Source organism: Schistocerca serialis, chromosome 5 (genome assembly GCF_023864345.2).
Source record: "Schistocerca serialis cubense isolate TAMUIC-IGC-003099 chromosome 5, iqSchSeri2.2, whole genome shotgun sequence".
In the NCBI taxonomy this organism is placed as follows: Eukaryota; Metazoa; Arthropoda; class Insecta; order Orthoptera; family Acrididae; genus Schistocerca; species Schistocerca serialis.
Genome location: NC_064642.1, coordinates 758390440 through 758414842, shown reverse-complemented (window position 1 = coordinate 758414842; position 24403 = coordinate 758390440). Strand labels below are relative to the sequence as shown.

Genomic DNA, 24403 nt, shown 5'->3' with positions numbered 1-24403 from the left:
ACAGCTTTCCTTACAGCCAGGTCAAATCCAGTTTGTATGATTATTTTGATTCCGAAGTACATGCCTTTGCGGCCTGCCATAAATTCTTCCGCTGCCACAAACTCACTGGACAATCTTATATGGCATGGGCTGCCTGGTTGCTGGGCATCTCGTGGGAGTGTAATTTCATGTGCCAGAGTCGATCTTGCCAAAGGTCTTATGTAGCTGCTTTGGTGAGGAACATGATATTGGTGCACCGCTCAGGTGAAAAGCTCCAGGCAGACTCGTTAAAATTGAAGGACCCCTCTCTAGAGGCACATCTGCCACTCATCAGAACTCCTGAGCAGTCAGTGCTTTCAGTGGCACCACTACATGTCCAGTTTTTGCTGTTACGCCTCCCGTCATTCCCTTCCACAAGCCTGGACAGACTGGCAACTGTCTCACAATGACCAAGCAATCAAGCACTGACCCCAGCAACTGCCGTCCTGACACATCCCTATCACCAACGCTGTTATCAGTGGTCGAAATTTATGGCATGTGGTAAATCAGGTCACAGGATGGAAGTCTGTCAGTCCAACAAAATATAAATGGACTACATGCTGTATGGTGGAACAGTGGCCAGGACCAGCCTTTCCTCAATGTCGGTTATGTGCATCTCCCCACCACAAAGTGTCTTTCCCAGACTGTATCCATTGCCAGGATGCATCCATGCTTGCAAACTGACACAATCTCTGGTTGTCGCTCCTACCTGCAGACAGGTGCCCCGCCCCTCCAGCCCATGGATTTTCAGATGTGGTCTTAAGAGCATATTGTATCCTACACCCTACATGCCAAGCTTTGCCTTGAACTCCAGCATTTGCAAGACGAAAGTGTCCTTACCCCAGTCCTAATAGACACTTTCTCCCAGATGAGAGAACACTTTTTCGATGTTAAGTGACAACATACTTTTCCTCGGAACTTTAAAACTTGTTGCAAGGTGTCAATGGTCAAACCCGGGTCTCCACATGGCCAAGCGGAAGCCGGGACCCACGACGTCGTATTTCGTCAGGAGGCTGAGCATGTTTAATAGCGTCAAGGGACAGTGTAGAGTGATACAGCGGTATTCGGTAGAACTGCTTTATTCACATAATTTACAGTACTTCAATGGGTGCAGCGTAGTGTCAACGTGCCGCCCGCAGCGCTGTTCCGTGAGTCCAGCCAGTTCAGCAACTCCTGGTATGCCAACGCTGCTGCTCCGTCATCAAGGCTGCTCAGCTGGGAGCCTGCCACACTGCCATGATCCTGGAGACTGTTACAGTCCCTGGTCCCTGCCGCCCTCCATCCTGTTTGGCCTGCTCTGTATGACTATGGGATGAAGGTGGTTGTACTGGTCACCCGTGGCACTTGGGCCGCCGCTGCTCCCAGGACAGGACCAGACTCGAACCCTTGTCCTCCTGGATGCGGCACCGCAACTTGCTGCTAGTGGTGCTTGCCGGATGGCAACACCCACCGCCATCCCTGGTGCTGCTGCACTTCCTGCAGCGTATGCCTCGCCCGGACCCTGGTACTCCAGGTGGGAAGCGAACGTGGCCCATCCTGGACCCGCTGCAGACTGCTGTCACTGCCCTCCTCCATGCAGACTGTGCAATCTCCAAGTACCTGGCTGCCATTCCGCCCCGCCCGTGTTGCGTCCGCAGAGGCGGAATACAGCCCGTACAAGTACATAGAAACAAAGTATAGGTTACACAGGCTATTTACAACATCGCTGCCAGACTGGCCCCTATAAGGGTAGACCAGCACAGGTCCGACCCGACTCTCGACTGACCTGGCACACCCCTCAAGCTTAAAGTGCCTGACTATTTATACGGCTTTTCCCTCTCTTCTGACAGTGCCAGAGAGAGAGAAACTATGGCAGGGGTAAATTCCCATACGTCAGCCACTTACACATCGCCACTCCTGGATCTGGCCTACAGCCTCGGCTCATACATCGCAATAAGTTAAAGCAAAGCTGCAGTTCCCTGCCTCGCTGTTGCTCCACTCCAAACACATCGTACGTACAATATGCCACTGCAGCTCTGCGCGATGTTTATCCTACCTGGCCTACTGGCTGCTTACTATTACCCCACACTGCCAACGGCCCCAGACTTCACCGCTCAACCACGCCTTTATTGAATTTTAACAAAATTCCCCTTTCCTATGACTAAGACTAATACCAGCACAGCAAACTTATCAATCTGCATACACTGGCATAGAATTTCTCAGCACTTTAGAAAGTGAACCTCGGGGGAGGGGGTAGGAAAAACATGTTTTGGAAAGATGTCTGATGTGCAGCAACATGTATACTGCATATTTTCGTATAATGAAAGTATAAATTTGAATTCCACCAAACACCACGTTACTTTCCGAAGCACTGAAATTGAGATTGTGATGTGCTTTTGTAAGACAGTCATTGCTCATGTCACGTGATCTCGCCAGCCGATGACAGCGGATATCCAGATCACAGGAAATGTGATGTAGTCAGCCAATAGCAACATCGCTGTTAAGTAGTGCAAACATACAAATAGGAAAAGTTAATGGTTTAAATTAATATACATAGTGTTGATACAAGAAAAGAAAAGCTTTCACACATAATATTGATCTCGAATATTAATAAGCTGTAAGAGAAGCTAAGCTTTCACATATAATGTTGATCTTTTCTGCACGTGTTACACTTTAAGATACATCACACAAATGTGCTAGTAACATTTTAACAACGACATAAATGTCTGATTTTCTGCGCTCAAAATTCTTTTAAATGGTCATCCCCAAAGAGGTGATTTTTAAATGAGTGTCAAATCCTCTACGATATAAGAAATTCATTGTACGTTCTCACACACAGTTCATCTTGCGTAAAAGGAAATTTACTTTGAAAGTAACACTTTTCAAACATCCATTCACAATATTTTCCCACAACCTGTTAGAAATAGGTTCATTTCAGCAGTTGCCAGAGAGCGCCAGATAACACGTGTCAACACACTTGTGCAGCTACGATTACGTAGGAAGCCCGTATGTTCGTACGTGTAAAACATTAAAAGATCTTACACAATGTCATAAAAGAAACAAGACATTAGAGGATACTCCAAGAGAAACGAAATTTCGTGAACCATATTAAATGCATATTTCAGCTTAAAGTACACATTCACATGTCCAGATTGGGATGTAAATTTTCTTGGAGTACCAGTACCGTATTATCTCATGTTTGGTTCTTTATTATGGCATAATGCCATAATGAAATACAGCGAACAGTTGAAAGTAGCCAACAGTGTGGAATTAAGCACTTAGTTTCATGAATTGACTGCCTCAGCAGAAAAGATGAACGAATGCCAAATTTCTTTAGAAAACCAACGAAAATAACTTCATTGTTCTGCAAGGCGATTAATGCTTGACTGTCAGAAAGCTGGAAATGAAATTAAAAAAAAATCAAACTAATAACATATTTTAGCCTTGTGGAATTACGTGAATGTAATTTAATTCACTTGATAGCTTCCGGTCACAGAATTCCATTTTGTTTTCGTTTGACATGAGAGCAATAAACAAAGAGGAAACAGCAAAATCACTAAACGCGAACATGGGTCACATGGAGACTACTCACTTCCCCACTAAAACTCAAGACTGCTCTGTGCATCAGCCCCAGATCTATGATATTTCCGAACCGGGGCAATACTAGATAGTATCGGCAGAAAGAACAGCAGTCCACCATCTGAAAACAGATCCTGACCTTATAATCCTACCTGCCAACAAAGGCTCCACCACTGTGGTTTTGAACTGCAGGGCTTAACAGGTGAAGGTACTCCGCCAGCTGTCAGATTCTTCCACCTACATAGCCTGCCACAGTGACACATTCCAGAAATCCAACAGGATCTTCAGTCTCTCCTCAAATCCCATCCCAGAACCTCTCCCCTGAGTCTCTCTCTCTCTTTCTCTCTCCATAGCACTCCCCTCACTCCTACCTTCTGCACGCTTCCTAAGTCCATACACCCAACCACCAACGATGCCTTGTTGTGGCCAGTTACTGTGCTCTCACAGAGAATCTCTACTCTTGTGGACAACACCTCGTGGATAACCTACCCTCCTATATAACACTCCAACAATTTCCTCCACTGACTCTCACAGTTCCTGCTCCTTTACCACAGGCACCCTGCTCATCACTAATAATGCCACCTCCCTCTACACTAACACTGCCAATGCCCATGGCCTTGCTGCTTTGAAACACTATCTTTCCCGAGGCCCAACTAACTCCAAAACGACAACCTCCTTCCTGGTCACCATAACCAACTGTATTCTCGCACACAATTACTTCATCTTTGAAGGCATCATCTACAAAGAAATCAATTTTACAGCAATGGGAACCCACATGGTACCATTCTATGCCAACTTATTCATGAGCCTTCGAGAGGAATCCTTCCTAACTATTTGGACTCTCGTACTCCTACATGGTTTGGATTCACTGACACCTTTGTGATCTGGACTGAGGGCAAGGACACCTTATCGACATTCCTCCAGAACATTAACATGTTCTCTCCTGTTTGCTTCACATAGTCCTCCACAACCCAACAAGCTACCTTCCTCAATGTTGACCTCCATTTCAAAGGTACCTACATCAGTACCTCTGTCCACATGAAACCTACCACCCACCAACAATACCTGGACTCCAACAGCTGCCATCCACACAATACCAAAGAGTTCCTCCCATACAGCCTCACCACCCATGGCCACCGCACCTGTGGTGTCAAACTATCCTCCTCCAAATGTAGGCCTACTGAGGGTATCATTGAGGTCTTCACAGACCAAAATTACTCTCAACCTTGTATGGAAACAGATCTCCTGTGCTTTGTCTCACCAGTCACCTCACACATACCCACTGTCTGGCCACAAAAGAGCACTCCCCTTATGACTCAGTACCACTCAGGACTGGAGCTCCTGAATCACCTTTTCTGTCAGGGTTTCAACAACCCCTTGCTGTCCCCTGAAATGAGGAATATCCCCAACAACCCCCCCCCGTCCCTCCATCACCCACCGAACCTACGCAACATCCTTGTCAACCCCAACTCAAACCCTGCTCCCAACCCCTTGCCTCATGGCTCGTATACCTGTTATATACCCACATGCGGACCAGTCTCATACAACCCACAATCACAACCACCACCACTTACTCCATTCCGGTCACAGGCATCTCCTACACGATCAAAGGCAAGGGTACCTGAGAAAATAGTCACATGATCTACAAACTAATCTGCAACCACTGTGCTATTTTCTACATGGGCATGACAATCAACGAGCTATTTGTTTGCATGAATGCCCTCTGACAAACTGTGGCCAAGAGACAGCCAGACCACCCAGGTGCTAAACATGCTGCCTAACACAACATGCTTCACTTCAATGACTAATTCACAGCCTGCACCACCTGGATCCCTCCTACCAATGCAAGTTTTTCTGAATTACACAGGTGGGAACTCTGCCTGTAATATATCCTACGTTCCTGTAACCCCATGGCCTCAACCTTCGCTAGTCCCTGTCCTTAACCTACCTATCCTCTTCCCTTGATCCACTCCAGCACTACACAGCCTTCTATTCCACCAGCACACTCACTAGTCTTTGTACACTCCTCCACTTCTCTCCTTTTCCACCACCCCTGCTCCCCACACAAAAATCTCCTGATTGAACCTAACAGCTCTACCTTGTCCCCTGCTATCTCCCCCCTATCCCACCACAGCCACCTCCTTACGCCCTCTCCGGCAGCCAGAGGCAGTGGTCATGTGAATGCGTGTTTTCTACTTTAGAAGGCCTTTTGGCAGAAAGCTCAAATGTATAGCAATCCTTTTGCTGTGCCTATCTGGAACTCAACATCTTTGTGTAGTGAGTAATAATATATCATTTTCATAATATTGTCATTATTCCATCCTGGACTTTCCATTGTGTGATTTCATCTTGTATTTTGAAAAGATTAATGTCTCTCTGCACATAGTCATTTTTTCACCCTAACCAATAAGACACACAGCAATATTGTCACAACCATCAATTTATAAAATTTCATTCTTGGTCCCCCCCCCCCCCCCCCCAAGCCCAATTCATTTATGATGGCCATTGGTACAGGTCGAGACATGGACAAGAATTGCATTGTTGCTGGTTCCAAGTGACAACTGCAGTATGCACATACATGTGTGTATCACTTGAACACAGTGTGTATCTTGAAAATTATGTCTCTCACTTGCAAATGTAGAATTTGACATCTGCCACCACCAGCAATGATGATAACCAGCAATAAATGGTATAAAATTTCACTAAATAACTCACTACAATCCCATTCAATGCTTGCATTGCCGATGACATTCAAAGCAGTCAGAATGAAAGCTCATTGTCTGTCAGAGAATGCGTGATATAGATGCGCAAGAACAAGCCTAAACTCTACAGTCATCATTCATGACTCCGTAGATCATGTTCTTTGGATTGTTCCACAAATGGCCTGGTATTAATTCAGTTTGTGTATATTATCAAAATAGTGTACTAAGTTATATCACAGCCAAGGTATTGGAAATGAGTGGTTTGTTCAATAGGTCTATAAACTTATTATTTTTGTACAGACTAGATATTTTTCTCTATGTTTCACATGTTGGCTACATGTATACAGATTGTAGTATGTTTTAACTTGAAGTTACACAATTCTGCCAACTGATTTAATATATATTTACGACTTAAAAATCTTCGTACTGTGATTACACCACAGTGAAACTTCCGTCAAGTCATTTTATGTTGCACCAGGCGGAAGTACACTGATATATTTTTGGCAAGATAGCTAATGCCAACTATCTCCACAGCTGATGATGAACTTGAAAGATTATTTGATGATATAAAAGAAATGATTCAGATTGTTAAGGGAGAGGAAAATTTAATTGTGAGGGGTAATGAATGTAACAGTCGGAAAAAAAAGGGTAGGGGTATGGACTTGAAGAAAGAAATGAAAGAGAAAGCTACTTGTTACAATTTTACAATATTATTTTACAATAATAATTTAATCATCACTAACACTTGGTTCAAGAATCATGACAGAAAGTTGTATGCATGGAAGAGACGTGAAGACAGTGAAAAGTTCGATTGTTTGTATAATGGTAAGACACAGATTTTTCAACCAGATTTTAAACTATAAGTCATTTCTAGGTGCATACGTGGACTGACTGTAATTTATTGGTTATGAACTGAAGAATTTTCCAAAAGGTAGAAAATTAAGGACTGGGACCTGGATAAGTTGAAAGAACCATAAGTTATCGAGAGTTCAAGAGGAAAGGAATACAGTAGAAAACAAATGCGTAGCTTCAAGAGACGAAATATGAAGGCAGCAGAGGGCCAAATAAATAAAACAACAAGACTTAGGCTGGATATCACAGGAGATATTAAATTTAATATATGAAAGGAGAAAATATAAAAATGCAGCAAATGAAGCAGATGAAAGGGAATACAACAATCTAAAAATGAGACTGATAGAAAGTGCTAAATGTCTAATAAGGAATGGCGCGACGATAAATGTAAGCCTGTAGAATAATGTATAATTAGGGAAAAGGCAGATACTGCCTGTAGAAAAATAAAAGAGGCCTTTGAAGAAAAGAGCAGCAGTTATACAAGTATCATGAGTTCAAGTGAAAGGTGGAAGGAGTATATAGAGGGTACATACAAGTGAGATGAATTTGAAGGCAATATTACAGACAGAGAAGAGGAAGCAGACGAAGATGAGATGAGAGATATGATACTACAAGAAGAATTTAAGAGAGCAGTGAAATATCTAAGCTGAAACAAGGCCCCCTGGCGTAGACGACATTCTCTCAGAACAGGTGATATTCTTGGGAGAGACAGCCATGACAAAACTCTTCTACCTGGTGTGCAAGATATATGAGACAGGGGAAATACCCTCAGACTCAAAGAAGAATGTACCAATACCAAAGAAAGCAAGTGCTGACAGGTGTGATTATTACCGAACTGTCAGTTAATGGTTGCAAAATACTAACAGAAGTTTGAAAAAACTATTAGAAGCCAACCTCAGGAAAGATCAGTTTGGGTTCCAGAGAAATGTTAAAACAAACAAGGCAATACTGCCCCTACGAATTACCTTACAAGATAGGTTAAAGAAATGCAAACCAACGATTATAGCTTTTATCAACTTAGAGAAGCTCTTGACAATGTTGACTGGAATACATTCTCTGAAATTCTGAAGGTAGTAAGGATAAAATACAGGGGATAAAAAGTTGTATCTACTTGTACAGAAGCCAGACGACAATTATAAGAGAAAAGAAAAATTTGGAGAAATAATTCAAGTTCAGGGAGAAGAAATAAAAACGTTGAGGTTTGCTGATTACACTGCAATTTTGCCAGAGACAGCAAAGACTTAGACGTGCAGTGGAATGGAATGTACATAGTTTTGAAAGAAGAATATAAGATGAACAGTAACAGAAGCAAAACAATGGTAATGGAATGTATCTGAATTAAATCAGGCGATTCTGATGGAACTAGATTAGAAAATGAGACACTAAAAGTAGTAGATGAGTTTTGCTGTTTGGGCAGTAAAATAGCTGATGATGGCTGAAGAAGAGGGAATATAAAATGTAGAAAGGCTATGGGGAGAAAAGAGTTTCTGAAGAAGAGAAATTTGTTAATATCAAATATAAATTTAGGTGTTAGGAAATCTTTGAAGTTTTGGAGTCTAACCTGGTACAGAAGTGAAAAGTGCACAATGAGCAGTTCAGACAAGAAGAGAATAGAAGCCTTTGAATGTGATGCTGCAGAGGAGTGCTGAAGATCACATGTGTAAGTGCATAATGAATGAGGATGTACTGAAAAGAATTGTGGAGGAAAGAAATTTGTAGCATGTAACTTGTATAAAAGAAGGGATCGTTTGATAGGATATATTCAGAGACATCAAGGAATTGTCAGTTTAGTATTGGAGGGAAATGTGAGGGCTAAAAATCGTAGAGGGAGACCAAAAGACAAGACTAATCCAGACCACAACAACAACATTGTATACATATGGGTGGATAGGTGCTCTAAACATGAGCCAATTTTTCAAATAATCCCCAGAATCCATAATAGATTGTAAGTACATGCACTTTAGAAAACATTAAGAATTTTATGTTTGATATTTTCAATGTTTTAGCAATTTGCTTCATATATAAATTCTTAAACATATGCATGCTTTAGACCTGCTTCACACTAACAAAACTGGTCAATAATTCGGTATTTATTAAAGAGACTGGCACTGGCATATAATGCCTGCATTTAAATAAGTGAAAAAGTGGCTGAACTGAATTGTTACCCCCCCACCTACACACACCACACATTTATCAGGCCAGGAACTTGAGATGTATGGAGGTTTTGGATCTTACACTGTAGGCATTGTTTAGGAAGACATGTTCAAAACTCCACTCCTAATGGGGTGAAAAGCTTTTTGAAAATATGGTGCTATTAAGTCAATTTTAAAGCTAGAACAACTAAAATGTGTTTCAGCATTTCTGGAAATTCTACCATTAAGTGGGTAAAATAGCTGGCTAAATATTTTTAAAAATAAATCGTTATTAAAGAACTATGAAATTTTTTTAATGGTGTGTCTATGAAAACTGGTATTAGACTTCTGAATTACAAATAAAAGAAATATGTGAAATATTGAGCATCTTTGGTCGGAATTTAAAGGTATTGTCCACCACATGCTATAGAAGTATGTGTCTAGCAAAAATATAGGGGAGGGAAAGGATCCAAATGGTACTACAAACATATTAGGAAGTTGCCAGGAAAGCAGAGAATTTAGCACAGTCATTTTAAACGTAGTGACTGCCCCGTTGAGAAACAGAAATTATGCGAAATGAAAGCAGCTGTCAAAAGGTCAATGAGAGATTCTTTTAACGAATTTGAAAGCAATATTTCATCTGCAGATTCTAAAAGTAGCCCTAAAAAATTTTGGTTGTACGTAAAATCTATGAACGCTACAAATAATTCAATACCTTATCTTGCTGACAGTACGGGTAATGTAACGGATGATGATAAACAGAAGACTGAAATTCTAAACCTAGCTTTCAAAAACTTAATTATGGTAGAGGACTGCAGCACCATTCCCCCTTTCATTTATTGAATAAATGCAAAATGCAAGGATGGCTGACAGAGTTTAGGGTATCTGGGACTGTAAAACAGTGAAGATACTTCGATGCCAGGAAGGCATCTGACCCAGACATATCCCTGCAAGATTATATGTTGACTATACTACAAATATAGCACCATTCTTATCCATCATCTATCAGAGATCACTGGAACAGCAGAAAGTTCCAAGGGACTGGAAGAAGGTCCAGATCATAGCAATCTATAAAAAGGGGAGAAAATCGGATGCACATAATTACAGACCAATTTCACTGGCATCGATTTCTTGTAGAATCATGGAACATATTGTGTGTTCAGACATAATGACTTTTCTAGACTGAGAAGCTCATCTGCAGAAACCAACACCGTTTCAGGAAACAGAGGTCGTGCGCGACACAGCTGGCCCTCTTTACACATGATATACAACAGGCTCTAGATACCGGCTCACAGGTTGATGCCATATTTCTCGACTTTTGAAAGGCCTTCGACTCAGTTCCGCATTGTCACTTGCTTCAAAAAGAGCGCGTTTATGGTCTATCAAATGATATACGAGGTTGGACAGAAAGTTTTCTAACAGACAGAGGCAGTATGCCATCCTAAATGGGGTGACTTCAACAGAAATAGGCGTAGCTTCAGGTGTGCCTCAGGGCAGCGTAATAGGTCCGCCGCTTTTTACGATTTACATAAACAATACGGTTCATGGTATTGACAGCTGCATTAGACTGTTTGCTGACGATGCGGTAGTCTACAGGAAAGTAGCATTACGTGAAAGTTGTGAACAAGTCAATGAGGATTTGCAAAAAATAAATGCATGGTATAGTGACTGGCAGTTATCTCTCAATATTAGAAAGTGTAACCCACTGCCTATAACAATGCAAAAATCTCCATTAATGTATGAGAACAAAATAAATGCCCAGTCATTGGAAGTGACAACACCCGTCAAGTATCTAGGTGTGACTATTCGAAATGATCTCAAATGGAATGATCAGATTACACAAGTAAAGGGCAAGGCGAACTCTAGATTGCGGTTTACTGGTAGAATCATGAAGCGTGCAGTCCTTCAACAAAGGAAATAGCTTACAATACGTTAGTTTGACTTTGGCGCGAATCGTGCCCTCTGCCACACACCGTTTGGTGGCTAGTGGAGTATATATGTAAATGCAGATTAATGTTTTTGTAAACTCAAACAGCTAAGAGAGTAAAATAGGGGATTACAAATTTTATGAAATTATTCCATTATGAAAGCATTTTCAAAGCTAAATCTATGAAAATTTGTATTTGATTTCTCAGTTAGATATAAAAGAAGTGTGTGTTTCACAATTTTTGGAAATTCAGTTTCTAAGGTGGTGAAAAAGGGGATGATAATTTTTAAGAAATTATTTCGCTATATTAAAAAAAATTTTGAAAGGTAAATCATTGAAAATTGATATTCCACTTCTCAGTTAGATATAAAGAAACATGTGTTTGGGATGAAAGTTTCTATGGAAATATCACCACAAGAACGCAAAAGGCATGGTTAACAAATTCTTGGACTCCAGTTATCAGAATTTCTTTTCATCAGCAGTACATCTGGAAAAGACGATACTTCCATGGCCTTAATTAGTGTGAAAAGTTTAGAAGGTGTTGCAATTTATGAAAAACAAAAATTTGATAAACAATAACAACAACTCTGTGTAGACCGTACTGTCTACCCGAGCAAAGCAGCGGGCACTAAACTAGTCTATTAATATGCTGTGATTTATTTGTTAGCTATACTATTATTTCTTTAAAATCTTAGTTTGCCATATGAAAACATGGACTCGTTCTGTTCCATTATTTAATATATGTAGAATTTAGTTAGTCAGTGTATGAACAGCATTGCTATATCAGTTGATTAACAATTTTGAGATCCAAACTGCTATTTGTTAATTATATTAATATAATCAAGGTATGGAACAGCTGCAAGTAAACAACTTTCTCAAAATTTTTAGAAAATAATGTCTACATTGAAGAAAATTGGTACTTACTGACACTACTTCTATCACGTATACGGTAAATATCATTGAATTATTAAACAATGGAGACTCCAGGTCAGAATTTCAACAATATTAGGACAAGAAGAGATCACCACTCACCATAAACATGACACATTGAGCTGCAGAGAGGCACAACGGAAAGACTGTTACACATTTGGCTTTTGGCCAAAGCTTTCTTCTTCAGGAGAAGAAACACACACACACACACACACACACACACACACACACACACACACACAAGCAAGCACACAAGACCACCATCTCCAGCAGCTGGGACCCAAATGTATTCCAGTCGGAGCTGCCTGAGATGGTAGTATTGTGGGCATGACACGTGCTTGCTTGTGTGAATGTGTCTGCATTTTCTTTTCTGAAGAAGGGATTGGCCAAAAGCTAAATGTGTAGCAGTCTTTTTGTTGTGCCTGCCTGCAACTCAACATGTCATCTACTTGGTGATTAGTAATCTATCCTTTTCCTAATATCACTTTATTATGATACATTTTAATCTATATGGAAAATTGTCTTGGCTTAGTATTGCATATATGTATCAAAGGATTTGCACTTCTTATACAACAATTTTATACGAAATAAACATCTTTAAAAATGAAAGCTCATACAGAGCTTATTTAACAGTTTCTTAATTTCACATGGAGAAGTGGATAACAGTAACAGACCACTAAATTTTACAGAAGTTTGTTTCTAAACACACTGCGTTGATTTTGCTGTTGAATTTTTTGACCTTACTGCCTCCACAACACTCAAGAAATGGTCATTAAAAATTTCTTTATCTGTGAATTATCACTTATAATCTTACCAATCAAATCAATAGAAATATTAGCTAGCTCTGTGATCTGATGTCCAGTGCCTTGTTTGATTGCAAAAATCAGTTTGTTTTACTATGTTCTATATGGATTAACTATGGTGCCTAAATTATCAAATACCATCATAATGTACATGCTTTTACATATTTTAAAACATTTTTTTAGTAATCAAACAATGGGAAATCCCGGATGGAATGTAACAATACTATGAAGAGGAAAGTTGCTACTCAGCATATAACGGGGATGCTGAGTCGCAGATAGGCACAAGAAAATGAGCTCACAATTATAGCTTTCAGCCATTAAGGCCTTCATCAACAATAGACAGACATACACATGCACACGCAGCTCACACACGACTGCAGTCTCAGGCAACTGAAACCACACTGCGAGCAGCAGCACCATTGCTTGATGGGAGTGGTGACTGGGTGGAGGTAAGGAGGAAGCTGGAGCAGGGAGGGGAAGGGATAGTGTGGTGGGGCTGACGTACAGTGAAGTGCTACCAGTTAGACAGACGGCATGGGAGAGGTGGAGAGGGGGGCGGAAAAGGAGAGAAATGAAAAGACTGGGTGTACGTGGTGGAATGACAGCTGTGTAGTACTGGAGTGGAAACAGGGAAGGGGCTGGATGGATGAGGACAGTGACTAAAGAAGGTTGAGGCCAGGATGTTTGCTGGAACATAGGATTTATTGTAGGGAAAGTTCCCACCTGTGCGATTCAGAAAAGATGGTGTTGGTAGAGAGGATACATATGGCACAGCTGTGAAGCAGTCATTGAAATAAAGGATATCATGTTTGGTAGTGTGTTCAGCAATAGGGTGGTCCACTTGTTTCTTGAAAACAGTTTGTTGGTGGCCATTCAAGCAGACAGACAGCTTGTTGGTTTTCACGTCTACAAAGAATGCAGCACAGTGGTTGCAGCTTAGCTTGTAGACCACATGACTCGTTTCACAGGTAGCCCTGCATTTGATGGGACATGTGATGTAAGTGACCGGTCTGGAGTAGGTGGTAGCTGGAGGATGTATGGGACAGGTCTTGTATCTAGGTGTATTACAAGGGTATTGGCCATGAGGCAAAGGATTGGGAGCAGGGGTCGTTTAAGGATGGATGAGTATACTGTGTAGGTTTGGTGGGCGGCAGAATACCACTGTGGGAGGCGTCGGAAGGATAGCGGGCAGGACATTTCTCATTTCATGACATGACGAGAGTTAATCAAAACCCTGGTGGAGAATGTAATTCAGTTGCTCCAGTCCTGCGTAGTACTGAGTTACGAGGGGAATGCTTGTCTGTGGTCAGACAGTGGGACTTTGGGAGGTGGTGGGACAGTGAAAAGATAAGGCACGAAAGAGTCGTTTTTGCACAATGTTGAGAGGATAATTTTGGTCAGTGAAGGCTTCAGTGAGACCCTCGGTATATCTCGAGAGGGACTGCTTGTCACTACAGATGCCAAGACCATGGATGGCTAGGCTGTATGAAAGGGACTTCTTGGTACTGAATGGGTGGCAGCTGTTGAAGTGGAGGTATTGCTGGTGGTTAGGTTTGATATGGACGGAGGTACTGATGTAGCCATCTTTGAGGTGAATGTCAACATCTATAAAGGTGGCTTGTTGGGTTAAGTAGGAGCAGGTGAAGCAAATGGGGGGAGGAGTTGCTGAGGTTCGGGAGGAATGTGGATAGCATGTCTTCACCTTTGATCCAGATAGCAAAGATGACATCAATGAATCTCAACCAGGTGAGGGGTTTAGGATTCTGGGTTTTTAGGAAGGATTCCTCTCGACGGCCCTTGAATAGGATGGTGCCATGTGATTGCCCATAGCCGGACCCTGAATTTATTTGTAGGTAATGCCTTCAAAGGAGAAGTAATTGTGGGTGAGGATATAGTTGGTCATGGCAACTAGGAAGGAGATTGTTGGTTTGGAATAAGTCGGGCATTGGGAAAGGTAGTGTTCAATAACAGTAAGGCCATGGGCATGAGGGATGTTAAGTGAACAGGGAGGTGGCATCAATAGTGACAAACAGGGCAGCGTGTGGTAAAGGGACAGGAATTGCGGAGAGTCGGTGGAGGAAATGGTTGGTACCTTTTATATAGGAGGGTAGGTTCCAGGTAATAGGTTGAAGGTGTTGGTCTAGGAGAGCAGAGATTCTCACAGTGAGGGCACAGCAACTAACCACCCACGACGTCCCATTGTGGCCAGTCACTAATGTCACCTATCCCATCAAAGACAGGGCTACCTGTGAAACCAGTCATGTGGTCTACAAGCTAAGCTGCAACCACTGTGCTGCATTCTATGTAGGCATGACAACCAACAAGCTGTCTGTCCGCTAGAATGGCCACTGATGAACTGTGGCCAAGAAACAAGTAGACCATTCTGTTGCTGAACACTCAGTCAGGCAGCAGTAGCCGACTGCGACAGATGCAGCTACAGATAAGTAAACCGCTTTTGTAACATTTATGAGTTCCTAACCAGGAGCGAATTTTATTATATCTGCGTGCTTTAATAGTTTAGTTTCTTGAGTTTCTGCATGTAAATTTAAAATCTAATAGCCACAGTTCTCGCGCTTTCGTTTGTGTCAGAAAGTAAACATTTTGTGACATATTACAAGTTCCTTATCAGGGGAAAATTATTTAGTTTCACCTGAGGGTTTTGGTAGTTAGGTTTTTGAATATCTGTGTATTACTGGACACAGTTCGTGCGTTTTCGTCAGGTTCTAATGTAGATTTCCGTAGCGCAAGTCGATAGTCCGTTTATCTGCATAGTTTAGTTTCCATGGTCTTTATTGTGGACAGGGACAGGGACTGCGACTGTTGTGTGGAGATGTGAGCTGAGTTGGTTACACTTCATTGTCAGCTTCAGGCTGTGATGGCTTCGGTTACACAGCTTGAGGCTGCAGCGGATGGGCACCACTGTTGTGGGCTGGCTGTGGGGATCCAACAGACGTCCAGCACGTCAGAGCCCTCGGATCGGTCCTCATCGGTGGCCAATTGGTCCTCACCGGTGGCCAACCCAGTTATTGCTTGCACTGAGGCTGACCCCTCACCTGTGGTCGAGTGGGCGGTCGCCCCAGAGCGGCGAAAGACTTCCCAGGCGGCCGCACGTAGGGCCCCCCCAGTTTGTCTGACAAACAGGTTCCAGGTGCTGTCTGTGGCTGACACTGTCGCTGAGTCAGATGCTGTCGCCTGTCCTTTTTCAGAGGAAACCACTCAGCCTGCAAGACCCGGGCAATCGCAGAGGATGGGATTATTGGTAGTTGGGAGCTCCAACGTTAGGCGCGTTATGAGGCCCCTTAGGGGCAGAAAATCCAAAGAGGTTCTAGTTGTATGTGAAGTATGTTAGCGGCAAGAAACAATCAATGCCTTCTCTGCACGATAGCAATGGAGATACTATCGAAGACAGTGCTGCCAAAGCAGAGTTACTAAACACAGTCTTCTGAAATGCCTTCACAAAAGAAGATGAAGTAAATATTCCAGAATTCGAATCAAGAACAGCAGAGTAGTGAAGCAACCTAAATCACTTAATAAAAGCAAGTCTTCTGGTCCAGACTGTACACCAATTAGGTTCCTTTCAGAGTATGCTGATGCATTAGCTCCATACTTAACAATCATATACAACTGTTCGCTCGACGAAAGATCAGTATCCAAAGACTGGAAAGTTGCACAGGTCACACCAATATTCAAGAAAGGTAGTAGGAGTAATCCACTAAATTACAGGCCCATATCATTAACGTCGATATGTAGCAGGATTTTGGAACACATATTGTGTTCGAACATTATGAATTACCTCAAAGAAAACTGTCTATTGACACACAGTCAACATGGGTTTAGAAAACATTGTTCCTGTGAAACACAAATAGCTCTTTATTCACATGAAGTGTTGAATGCTATTGACAAGGGATTTCAGATCGATTCCGTATTTCTGGATTTCCGGAAGGCTTATGACACTACCACACAAGCTGCTCGTATTGAAATGGTGTGCTTATGGAATATCGTCTCAGTTATGTGATTGGATTTGTAATTTCCTGTCAGAGAGGTCACAGTTCGTAGTAAATGATGGAAATTCATCGTGTAAAACAGAAGTGATTTCTGGCATTCCCCAAGGTAGTGTTGTAGGCCTGTTGCTGTTCCTTATCTATATAAACGATTTGGGAGGCAATCTGAGCAGCCGTCTTTGGTTGTTTGCAGATGACGCTGTCGTTTATCGACTAATAAAGGCATCAGAAGATCAAAAGAAACTGCAAAACGATTTAGAAAAAATATCTGAATGGTGCGTAAAATGGCAGTTGACCCTGAATAAAGAAAAGTGTGAGATCATCCACATGAGCGCTAAAAGGAACTCATTAAAATTCGGTTACACGATAAATCAGTCTAATCTAAAAGCCGTAAATTCAACTATATTCCTTGGTAATACAATTAGGAACAACTTAAATTGGAAGGAACACATAGAAAATGTTGTGGGGAAGGCTAACCAAAGACTGCGTTTTATTGGCAGGACACTTAGAAAATGTAACAGACCTACTAAGGAGACTGCCTACACTATGCTTGTTCGTCCTCTTTTAGAATACTGCTGCACGGTCTGGGACCCTTACCAGATAGGACTGACGGAGTATATCGAAAAAGTTCAAAGAAAGGCAGCACGTTTTGTATTATTGCGAAATATGGGAGAGAGTGTCACAGAAATGATACAGGATTTCGGCTGGAAATCGTTAAAAGAAAGGTGTTTTTCGTTGCGACGGTATCTTCTCACGAAATTCCAATTACCAACTTTCTCCTCTGAATGCGAAAATATTTTGTTGACACCGACCTACATAGGGAGGAACGATCACCACGAGAAAATAAGGGAAATAAGAGCTCATACGGAAAGATATAGGTGTTCATTCTTTCCGCGCGCTATACGAGATTGGAATAATAGAGAATTGCGAAGGTGGTTTGATGAACCCTCTGCCAGGCACTTAAATGTAATTTGCAGAATATCCATATAGATGTAGAAGTAGACATGATATCCTTTATTTCAATGACTACTTCACAGCCTGTACCATATGGATCCTCCCCAACAACATCAGTTTTTCTGAATTGCCCACATGGAAACTTTCCCTGCAATACATCGTACGTTCCTGTAATCCTCCAGGCCTCGACCTTTGTTAGTCACTGTCCTCACCAATCCAGCCCCTTCTCTGTTCTCATACTAGCACTACGCAGCCGTCATTCCACCATCACACCCAGTCTTTTTATTTCTCTCCTTTTCCGTTGTTTCCCCCCTCCCCACCTCACCCCTCCTGCACTCAGTCTAACCTAAAGCAATTTGCTGTCTGCCAGCCCCACCGTACTATCCAGCCCCACCATACTATCCCTCCCCCTCCCTGCTCCAGCCTCCTCCTTACCCCCAACCAGTCGCCACTCCCATCATGCACTGGTGCTGCTGCTCGCAGTGTGGTTTCAGTTGCCTGTAGTCGTGTGTGTGAGTTGCGTTCGTGCATGTGCATGCTTTTGTGTGTGTGTGTGTGTGTGTGTGTGTGTGTGTGTGTGTGTGTGTGTGTGTGTGTGTGCGCGCGTGTATCCTTTCCACAATACTGTCTACATCTACATGATCCACAAGTCACTGTACAGTGTGTGGTGGAGGGTATCTTGTACCACAACTAGTCGTTTCCTTTCCTGTTCCACTCGCATATAAGGTGACGGTAAAACAACTGTCTATATTCTTCTGTATGATCCCTAATTTCTCGTATCTTATCTTCATGGTCCCTACATGAAATGTAAGTTGACAGCAGTAGGATTATTCTGCCATCGGCTTCAAATGCCGATTCTCTAAACTTTCTCAGTAATGTTCTTTGAAATGAATACCTTCTTCCCTCCAGGGATTCCCACTTGAGCTCCCAGAGTACATATGTAACACTTTCATGTTGATCAAACCTACTGGTAACAAATGGTTCAAATGGCTCTGAGTGCTATGGGACTTAAAATCTCAGGTCATCAGTCCACTAGAACTTAGAACTACTTAAACCTAAATAACCTAAGGACATCACACACATCCATGCCCGAGGCAGGATTCGAACCTGCGACCGTAGCAGTTGCGCGGTTCCAGATTGAAGCGCCTACAACCACTCTGCCACAACGGCCGGCCTGCTGGTAACAGATCTATCAGCTTACCTCAATTGCTTTAATGTCTTTTTTCAATCCGAGCTGATGTGGATCCCAAACATTCTAGCAGTACACAAGGATAGGTCCTATATGCAGTCTCCATTACAGATGAACTACATTTTCCTAAAATTATCCCAATAAACCGAAGTTGACAATTCGCCCTCCCTACCACAATTCTCACATCCTCTTTTCATTTCATACTGCTTTGCAACATTATGCCCAGATATTTAAATGACGTGATTGTGTCGAGCAGAAAACTACTAATGCTTTATCCGAACATTATGAGTTTGTTTTTCCTATTCATCCACATAAACTTACACATCAGCTGCCATTCATCACACCAATTAGAAGTTTTTTCTTGGTTATCTTTTACCAACCTACAGTCACTTTGACACCTTGAAAAATCTATACTAGAACCATCAGTGATCATCCATTGCTTCTTCTTGTATGATAGACATAGCAGTGCACCTTAGGAACCACATGCGAAAGTAACAATAAGAAATGTTTTTAAAATAATAAATAAATAAACAAAAGTAAACCATTAAGTTTTAGTTTAAGATGCCTATACTTAATGTTATTTAATTTCTGAACTTGAGTAAATATACAGAGTTTGCAGAACTGGAATGTGAAGTAAGAATATGATCTTTGTTGTTAGAGTGCTGTTGGCCATCGACTGCACCAACAGCAAACGGAATGTGCAAGAAATTCCAAATTATTTTTTAAAAAGAAATGGATTAAGAGCTTCTTGAAGTGTTGAATAAAACAATCAAGCTGCATTGGTGTGAATAAGATACAGTTTCGTGTGTAAGCCTGCTTATGTGGGATTTTGAAATGAGAGGTATGGGAAATAACACATTTAGTAAAGTAAAGGCTCACTGGAAGTTGAGGGTGTACTTCCAGTTGTACAGCTGAGTTGTTGCTTCTGCTTTATTCACAATATTTTGATGACCGACTCATTTGGCTTCTTCAAGTGCTGGGAGCTGTGCTGTTGTGTGTACTCACTGCCTGGACTCCAACCAGGCTCCAGCAAAACAACCCAAAAGATGAACCAACAATGTGGGAAATGACAGATTGCTACTTACCGTAAATAATACACGTCAAGTTACTTTGTGTGTGTTTGTGTGTGTGTGTGTGTGTGTGTGTGTGTTTTACTGATGAAGGCTGTGGCTGAAAGCTATGTGTGAGTGCCTTAATTGTGCCTGGCTGCAACTTGACGTGATTTCTTTGTGATAAGAAGCAATCTGTTGTTTCCTATATTGTTGTTATTCTTATCTAGAGTTTTCATTATTTGACAAAAGATGAACCACTCAACCACACTTGTGTTTTGTAGCACATTTTAAACAACTGATATATACTGTTTTATCAGTTGTTACCAATTCCTGTTTGTTAAGATTCTCGTATTGATCTTTGACTTACACTTATCTATTACACTTGTAACATACCAACCAATGCAGCATAATCCTTGTGTGACTTTGGAGTGTAGGAGAGAACTTCTTGTAGTAGTAATCTGTATCTTGGTACTCGCTGGATTGGAGTGATGAGTAAAGATGGCAGTTTCGTTCCAACTTCAGGCCGACTTTCTTGATCCTTAATAAAACTGTTCAACTTTCCATTCTTCTTGCCAATATCCTACAATAGTTTACATTTTGTCAGTGATATATGAACAGCTATACAATGTAATAACAATGTGTATGTAAGGGGGAAAAGTTTACTAATTATGAGAAGTGACTCAACAAAGTATTCAAAATAAAATATCCATTCTCAATATACCAAATATGTTGGTTGACTACAAAAACTACAGAAACTCAAGTGTATGCTATATAATTTGCTCTCCCACTGTGGTATTAAGATGTTGGTGTGTGCGGACAGCATTGCTAGTCAAGCTGAGTGGTCCATTCACAATGCAGTATTTATTACCTTGGAGTATTATTTTATTACAGAAAGACAGTTATTGTGTCAACAGGAGAAACAGTACTCTTTCGTTTTTCTAAACGAAGCACAGTGTAGTGCAAATAATGTATTAATGTTGCCAGTTTCGCCTGGACTAGTCTCTATTCTGATCTGCAAGTAAAATAGCAAAAGAAGGTACTACCTATCATTTAAATTATTTAAAAGTAGCACACAAAAGGAATTAAAAGCACATGTATCAGACTGTATGAAAATATGCAGAGGAGAAACAGCTATCAATGAAATCACTTAGTATGTATTGTCAAAACATAGTTTTTTGGTTTTAGAATATAAACTGGAAAGAGACAGGATGTCACTGATGCCAGGAAGCAATGAGAGTACCATTGGTAAATTCCTCAATCACCTATGGTAAAAGTAGCAAGAGAGGTTAATTTATTAGCAATAAATTGGAAAACTCACATATACAGACAGGTGATGATATAAATAAAGTAACTGAAATTCCCAACCCCTTTCTACATTTGTGGTGCATATGGAGGAGACAGGTACACGACCTGTACTTTACAGTCACCCACCACATCTTATTCCAGTCTTGTGACAGGTCAGGACATCACATTCAAGCCTTCACGTGGCCATGATAACCAACAGGCTGCCTGCTTGAATGACCGACCACTTCCAAACTGTGACGAAGGGAAGACTTGACCGTCCAGTGGCAGAACACTATGCTAACACAATGTGTTTGACTCCAATTGTTGCTTGACAACCCATGCTATCTGGCTGCTTTCCTGTCCTTCCTTTCCCCCTCCCCCCTCCTAATCTTAAACAAGCTTTTTGGAATTACACAGACAGGTACTGATTTTACAGTACATCACAATCCTCTTGCCCCCCTCCCCTCCCCTCACACACACACACACACTCACACACACACACACACACACACACACACACACACACACACACACACCATCTAAACTCTACAAATCACAGTGAAGTACCATTGCGCCTGTTATTGGGTTTGTGCACAACTTCATAGCATTTTTCCATAAGTTTAATAAACACAAAAGATACACGTAACAGAGACTTTAGTCATCAAAATATATTCTTCTTCACCTTTTACAACAGTCTGCCAACACTGGGATAACTTTTCAATTTCACAACTGTAGAAATCATGTGGTTTTGAGGTGAAGAGCTCATCGAGCACGTTGAGAACGCATTTTCATCCGGGAAGGAAGTCCCTTGAAGCTTGTTCGATAGAGCGCAGAAAAGACGGAAATCTGGTTAATAAAGTGGGTGCAGAATGAATAGTCCTGTATCTTTTTGTCGGTCTAGCAGAACGCAAGTGGGCGTTATTGTGGAGTAGCATCATTTCATGCAGTCTTCCTGGTCATTGTTCTTGGAATGCAACCACAAGCTGTCTCAGTTGCTGAAATTATACAGGGTGATTACAATTAAAGTTAAACATTGAAAACGCTGTAGGAATAACACCACTGGTCAGAATGATGTCAAATTGCAATGGAATATTATTGAAGAAGGGAGAAAATGTATGGCAGAAGAAGAACTGATCAATAGATGGTGCTGTATGCGTCAGGATATGTAAATGAAAACACCTGCCATATGTATGACCCATTGAAGTTGGTATAAACATGTTGGGTACACGGCTTTTCCACCTTTTGCATCTGCAATGTTCGCCATGACTGTCTCAATGCAGGGTCGTGATCTGCTTGTAAACGATGACTGTGCACACGCTGCTCTGCAGAAATTCCGGACACTGGAGGGTTTGAAAAAAGGTCCAACGACTGCCGTGGGTCTAGAGAAAATAATTTGGAAATTCGAAAAGATGGGTTCTTTTGGTGTGCAACCTGATAGAGGGAGGAAATGAATTGATTCGATGTCAGTGGAAGCAAAGGCCACAGCAATGCAGGAGGAGACAAGTACTGTTGTGCAAACGTGTAGTGCACAGAGAATTGCCCAAACATCAGATGTACCCGTGAGTACAGTGCATAAAATCCAAAGAAACATCCTTCTTTGCTATCCATTCAAAATTACCCATGTGCATGAGTTGCTTCCTGTTGACCTGCCAGCAAGAGAGACCTTTGCTTTAGAATTTCTAGCTCACATGGAAGTGGACAATGATTGGCTGTGGAAGATTTTGTGGACAGACTAAGCCCACTTCCATCTGACTGGATATGTCAATACAACGAATTGTCGAATATGGGCAACGGAAAATCCACACACAAATCAACCAGTACCACTTCATCCCTAAAAGGTCACAGAGCTGTGCGGGTTTACGGCACTATTTATCATACGGCCACATTTTTCGAAGAGACAGGTGCTTCTGGTCCTGTTACCTGTACCGTCACTGGTAAGCTATGAGTGTCTTTTGCATAGCCACATTATTCCAGCTCTCTAACAGCGTTGATGTGTGGATAGGATCATTTTTATGCAAGATGGCACACCTCCACACCTTGCAAATCCAGTTAAGCAGCTGCTGAAGTGCCCTTTCAGAAAGGCTAGAATTATCAGCCGCCACTTCCCTACAGCCTGGCAATCTCAATCACCTGATCTTAATCAGTTTGACTTCTGGCTGTGGGGCCATCTGAAACATATTGTGTTCAGTGTTCCAACTGTAAACTTAGCTGCTCTGAAGGCACGCACTGCACAACACATTCTCTATGTGACGCAGGAAACACTTTCATCAGTTGTGGAACATGCTGTTTCTCAATTTCAGCTTGTTGCAGAAAAATTGTGAACAGCATATTAAACATATTTTACACTGGTCACATGGAAATTAATAATCCAATTTGATTGGCGCTTTTTATGCGGTTTTTGGCCTCAGGACAATTAAAAACTGATGTGATTAATGCTTTTTATGTGGTTTTTAGCCTCAGGACAATTAAAAACCAATGTGATTGATGCTTTTTATGCGGTTTTTGGCCTCAGGAAAATTAAAAACTGATTTTTCCCATCCACTCTGATATGACCTTGCCAGGGTGGATGGGCTTACGCAACTAACAGTACGACACCTGTACACCCATGCACACTGGGTAGTACAATTTGTTTAGCATCAAACTACACCTTAAGCATTGTTGTAACATTCATTTGTCATTTGCAGGTGACCATAATTAAATTATGATGCTTAGAGTGCTATCTATTGTTACATTTTGTAACTATTTAGATTTCTTCTGCCATACATTTTCCCCCCTTCTCCGATAATATTCCATTGCAATTTGATGTCATTCTGACCAGTGGTGTTATTTCTACGGTGGTTTGAAAGTTTAAGTTTAATTATAATCACCCTGTGTAGCAGCAGTGATGGTTACCCCTCAGGGAAGCAATTCTTCATAGTACACAACACTGTCACGGTTACACTAGATGCATAATTTTATCCTTTGTGGATGCACACAAGCCTTTGTATGGGGAGTTGCTCTT

The 24403-nt window shown here is 41.6% G+C and overlaps 1 protein-coding gene across 2 annotated transcripts in view; it reads right to left on the bottom strand.

Annotated features, from left to right (window-relative positions):
* Nucleotides 1–24403, bottom strand: part of LOC126481355 (putative protein tag-52) — a 142391-nt gene that overhangs the window by 63853 nt on the left and 54135 nt on the right. The window contains exon 4 of one of the 2 annotated variants that reach the window (XM_050105054.1): nucleotides 20516–20698. In XM_050105054.1, coding sequence (XP_049961011.1) covers nucleotides 20516–20698 — 183 coding nt within the window. Of the gene's footprint in view, nucleotides 1–20511; nucleotides 20699–24403 lie in introns of both variants that reach the window. The other variant, XM_050105053.1, reaches the window with a different exon arrangement.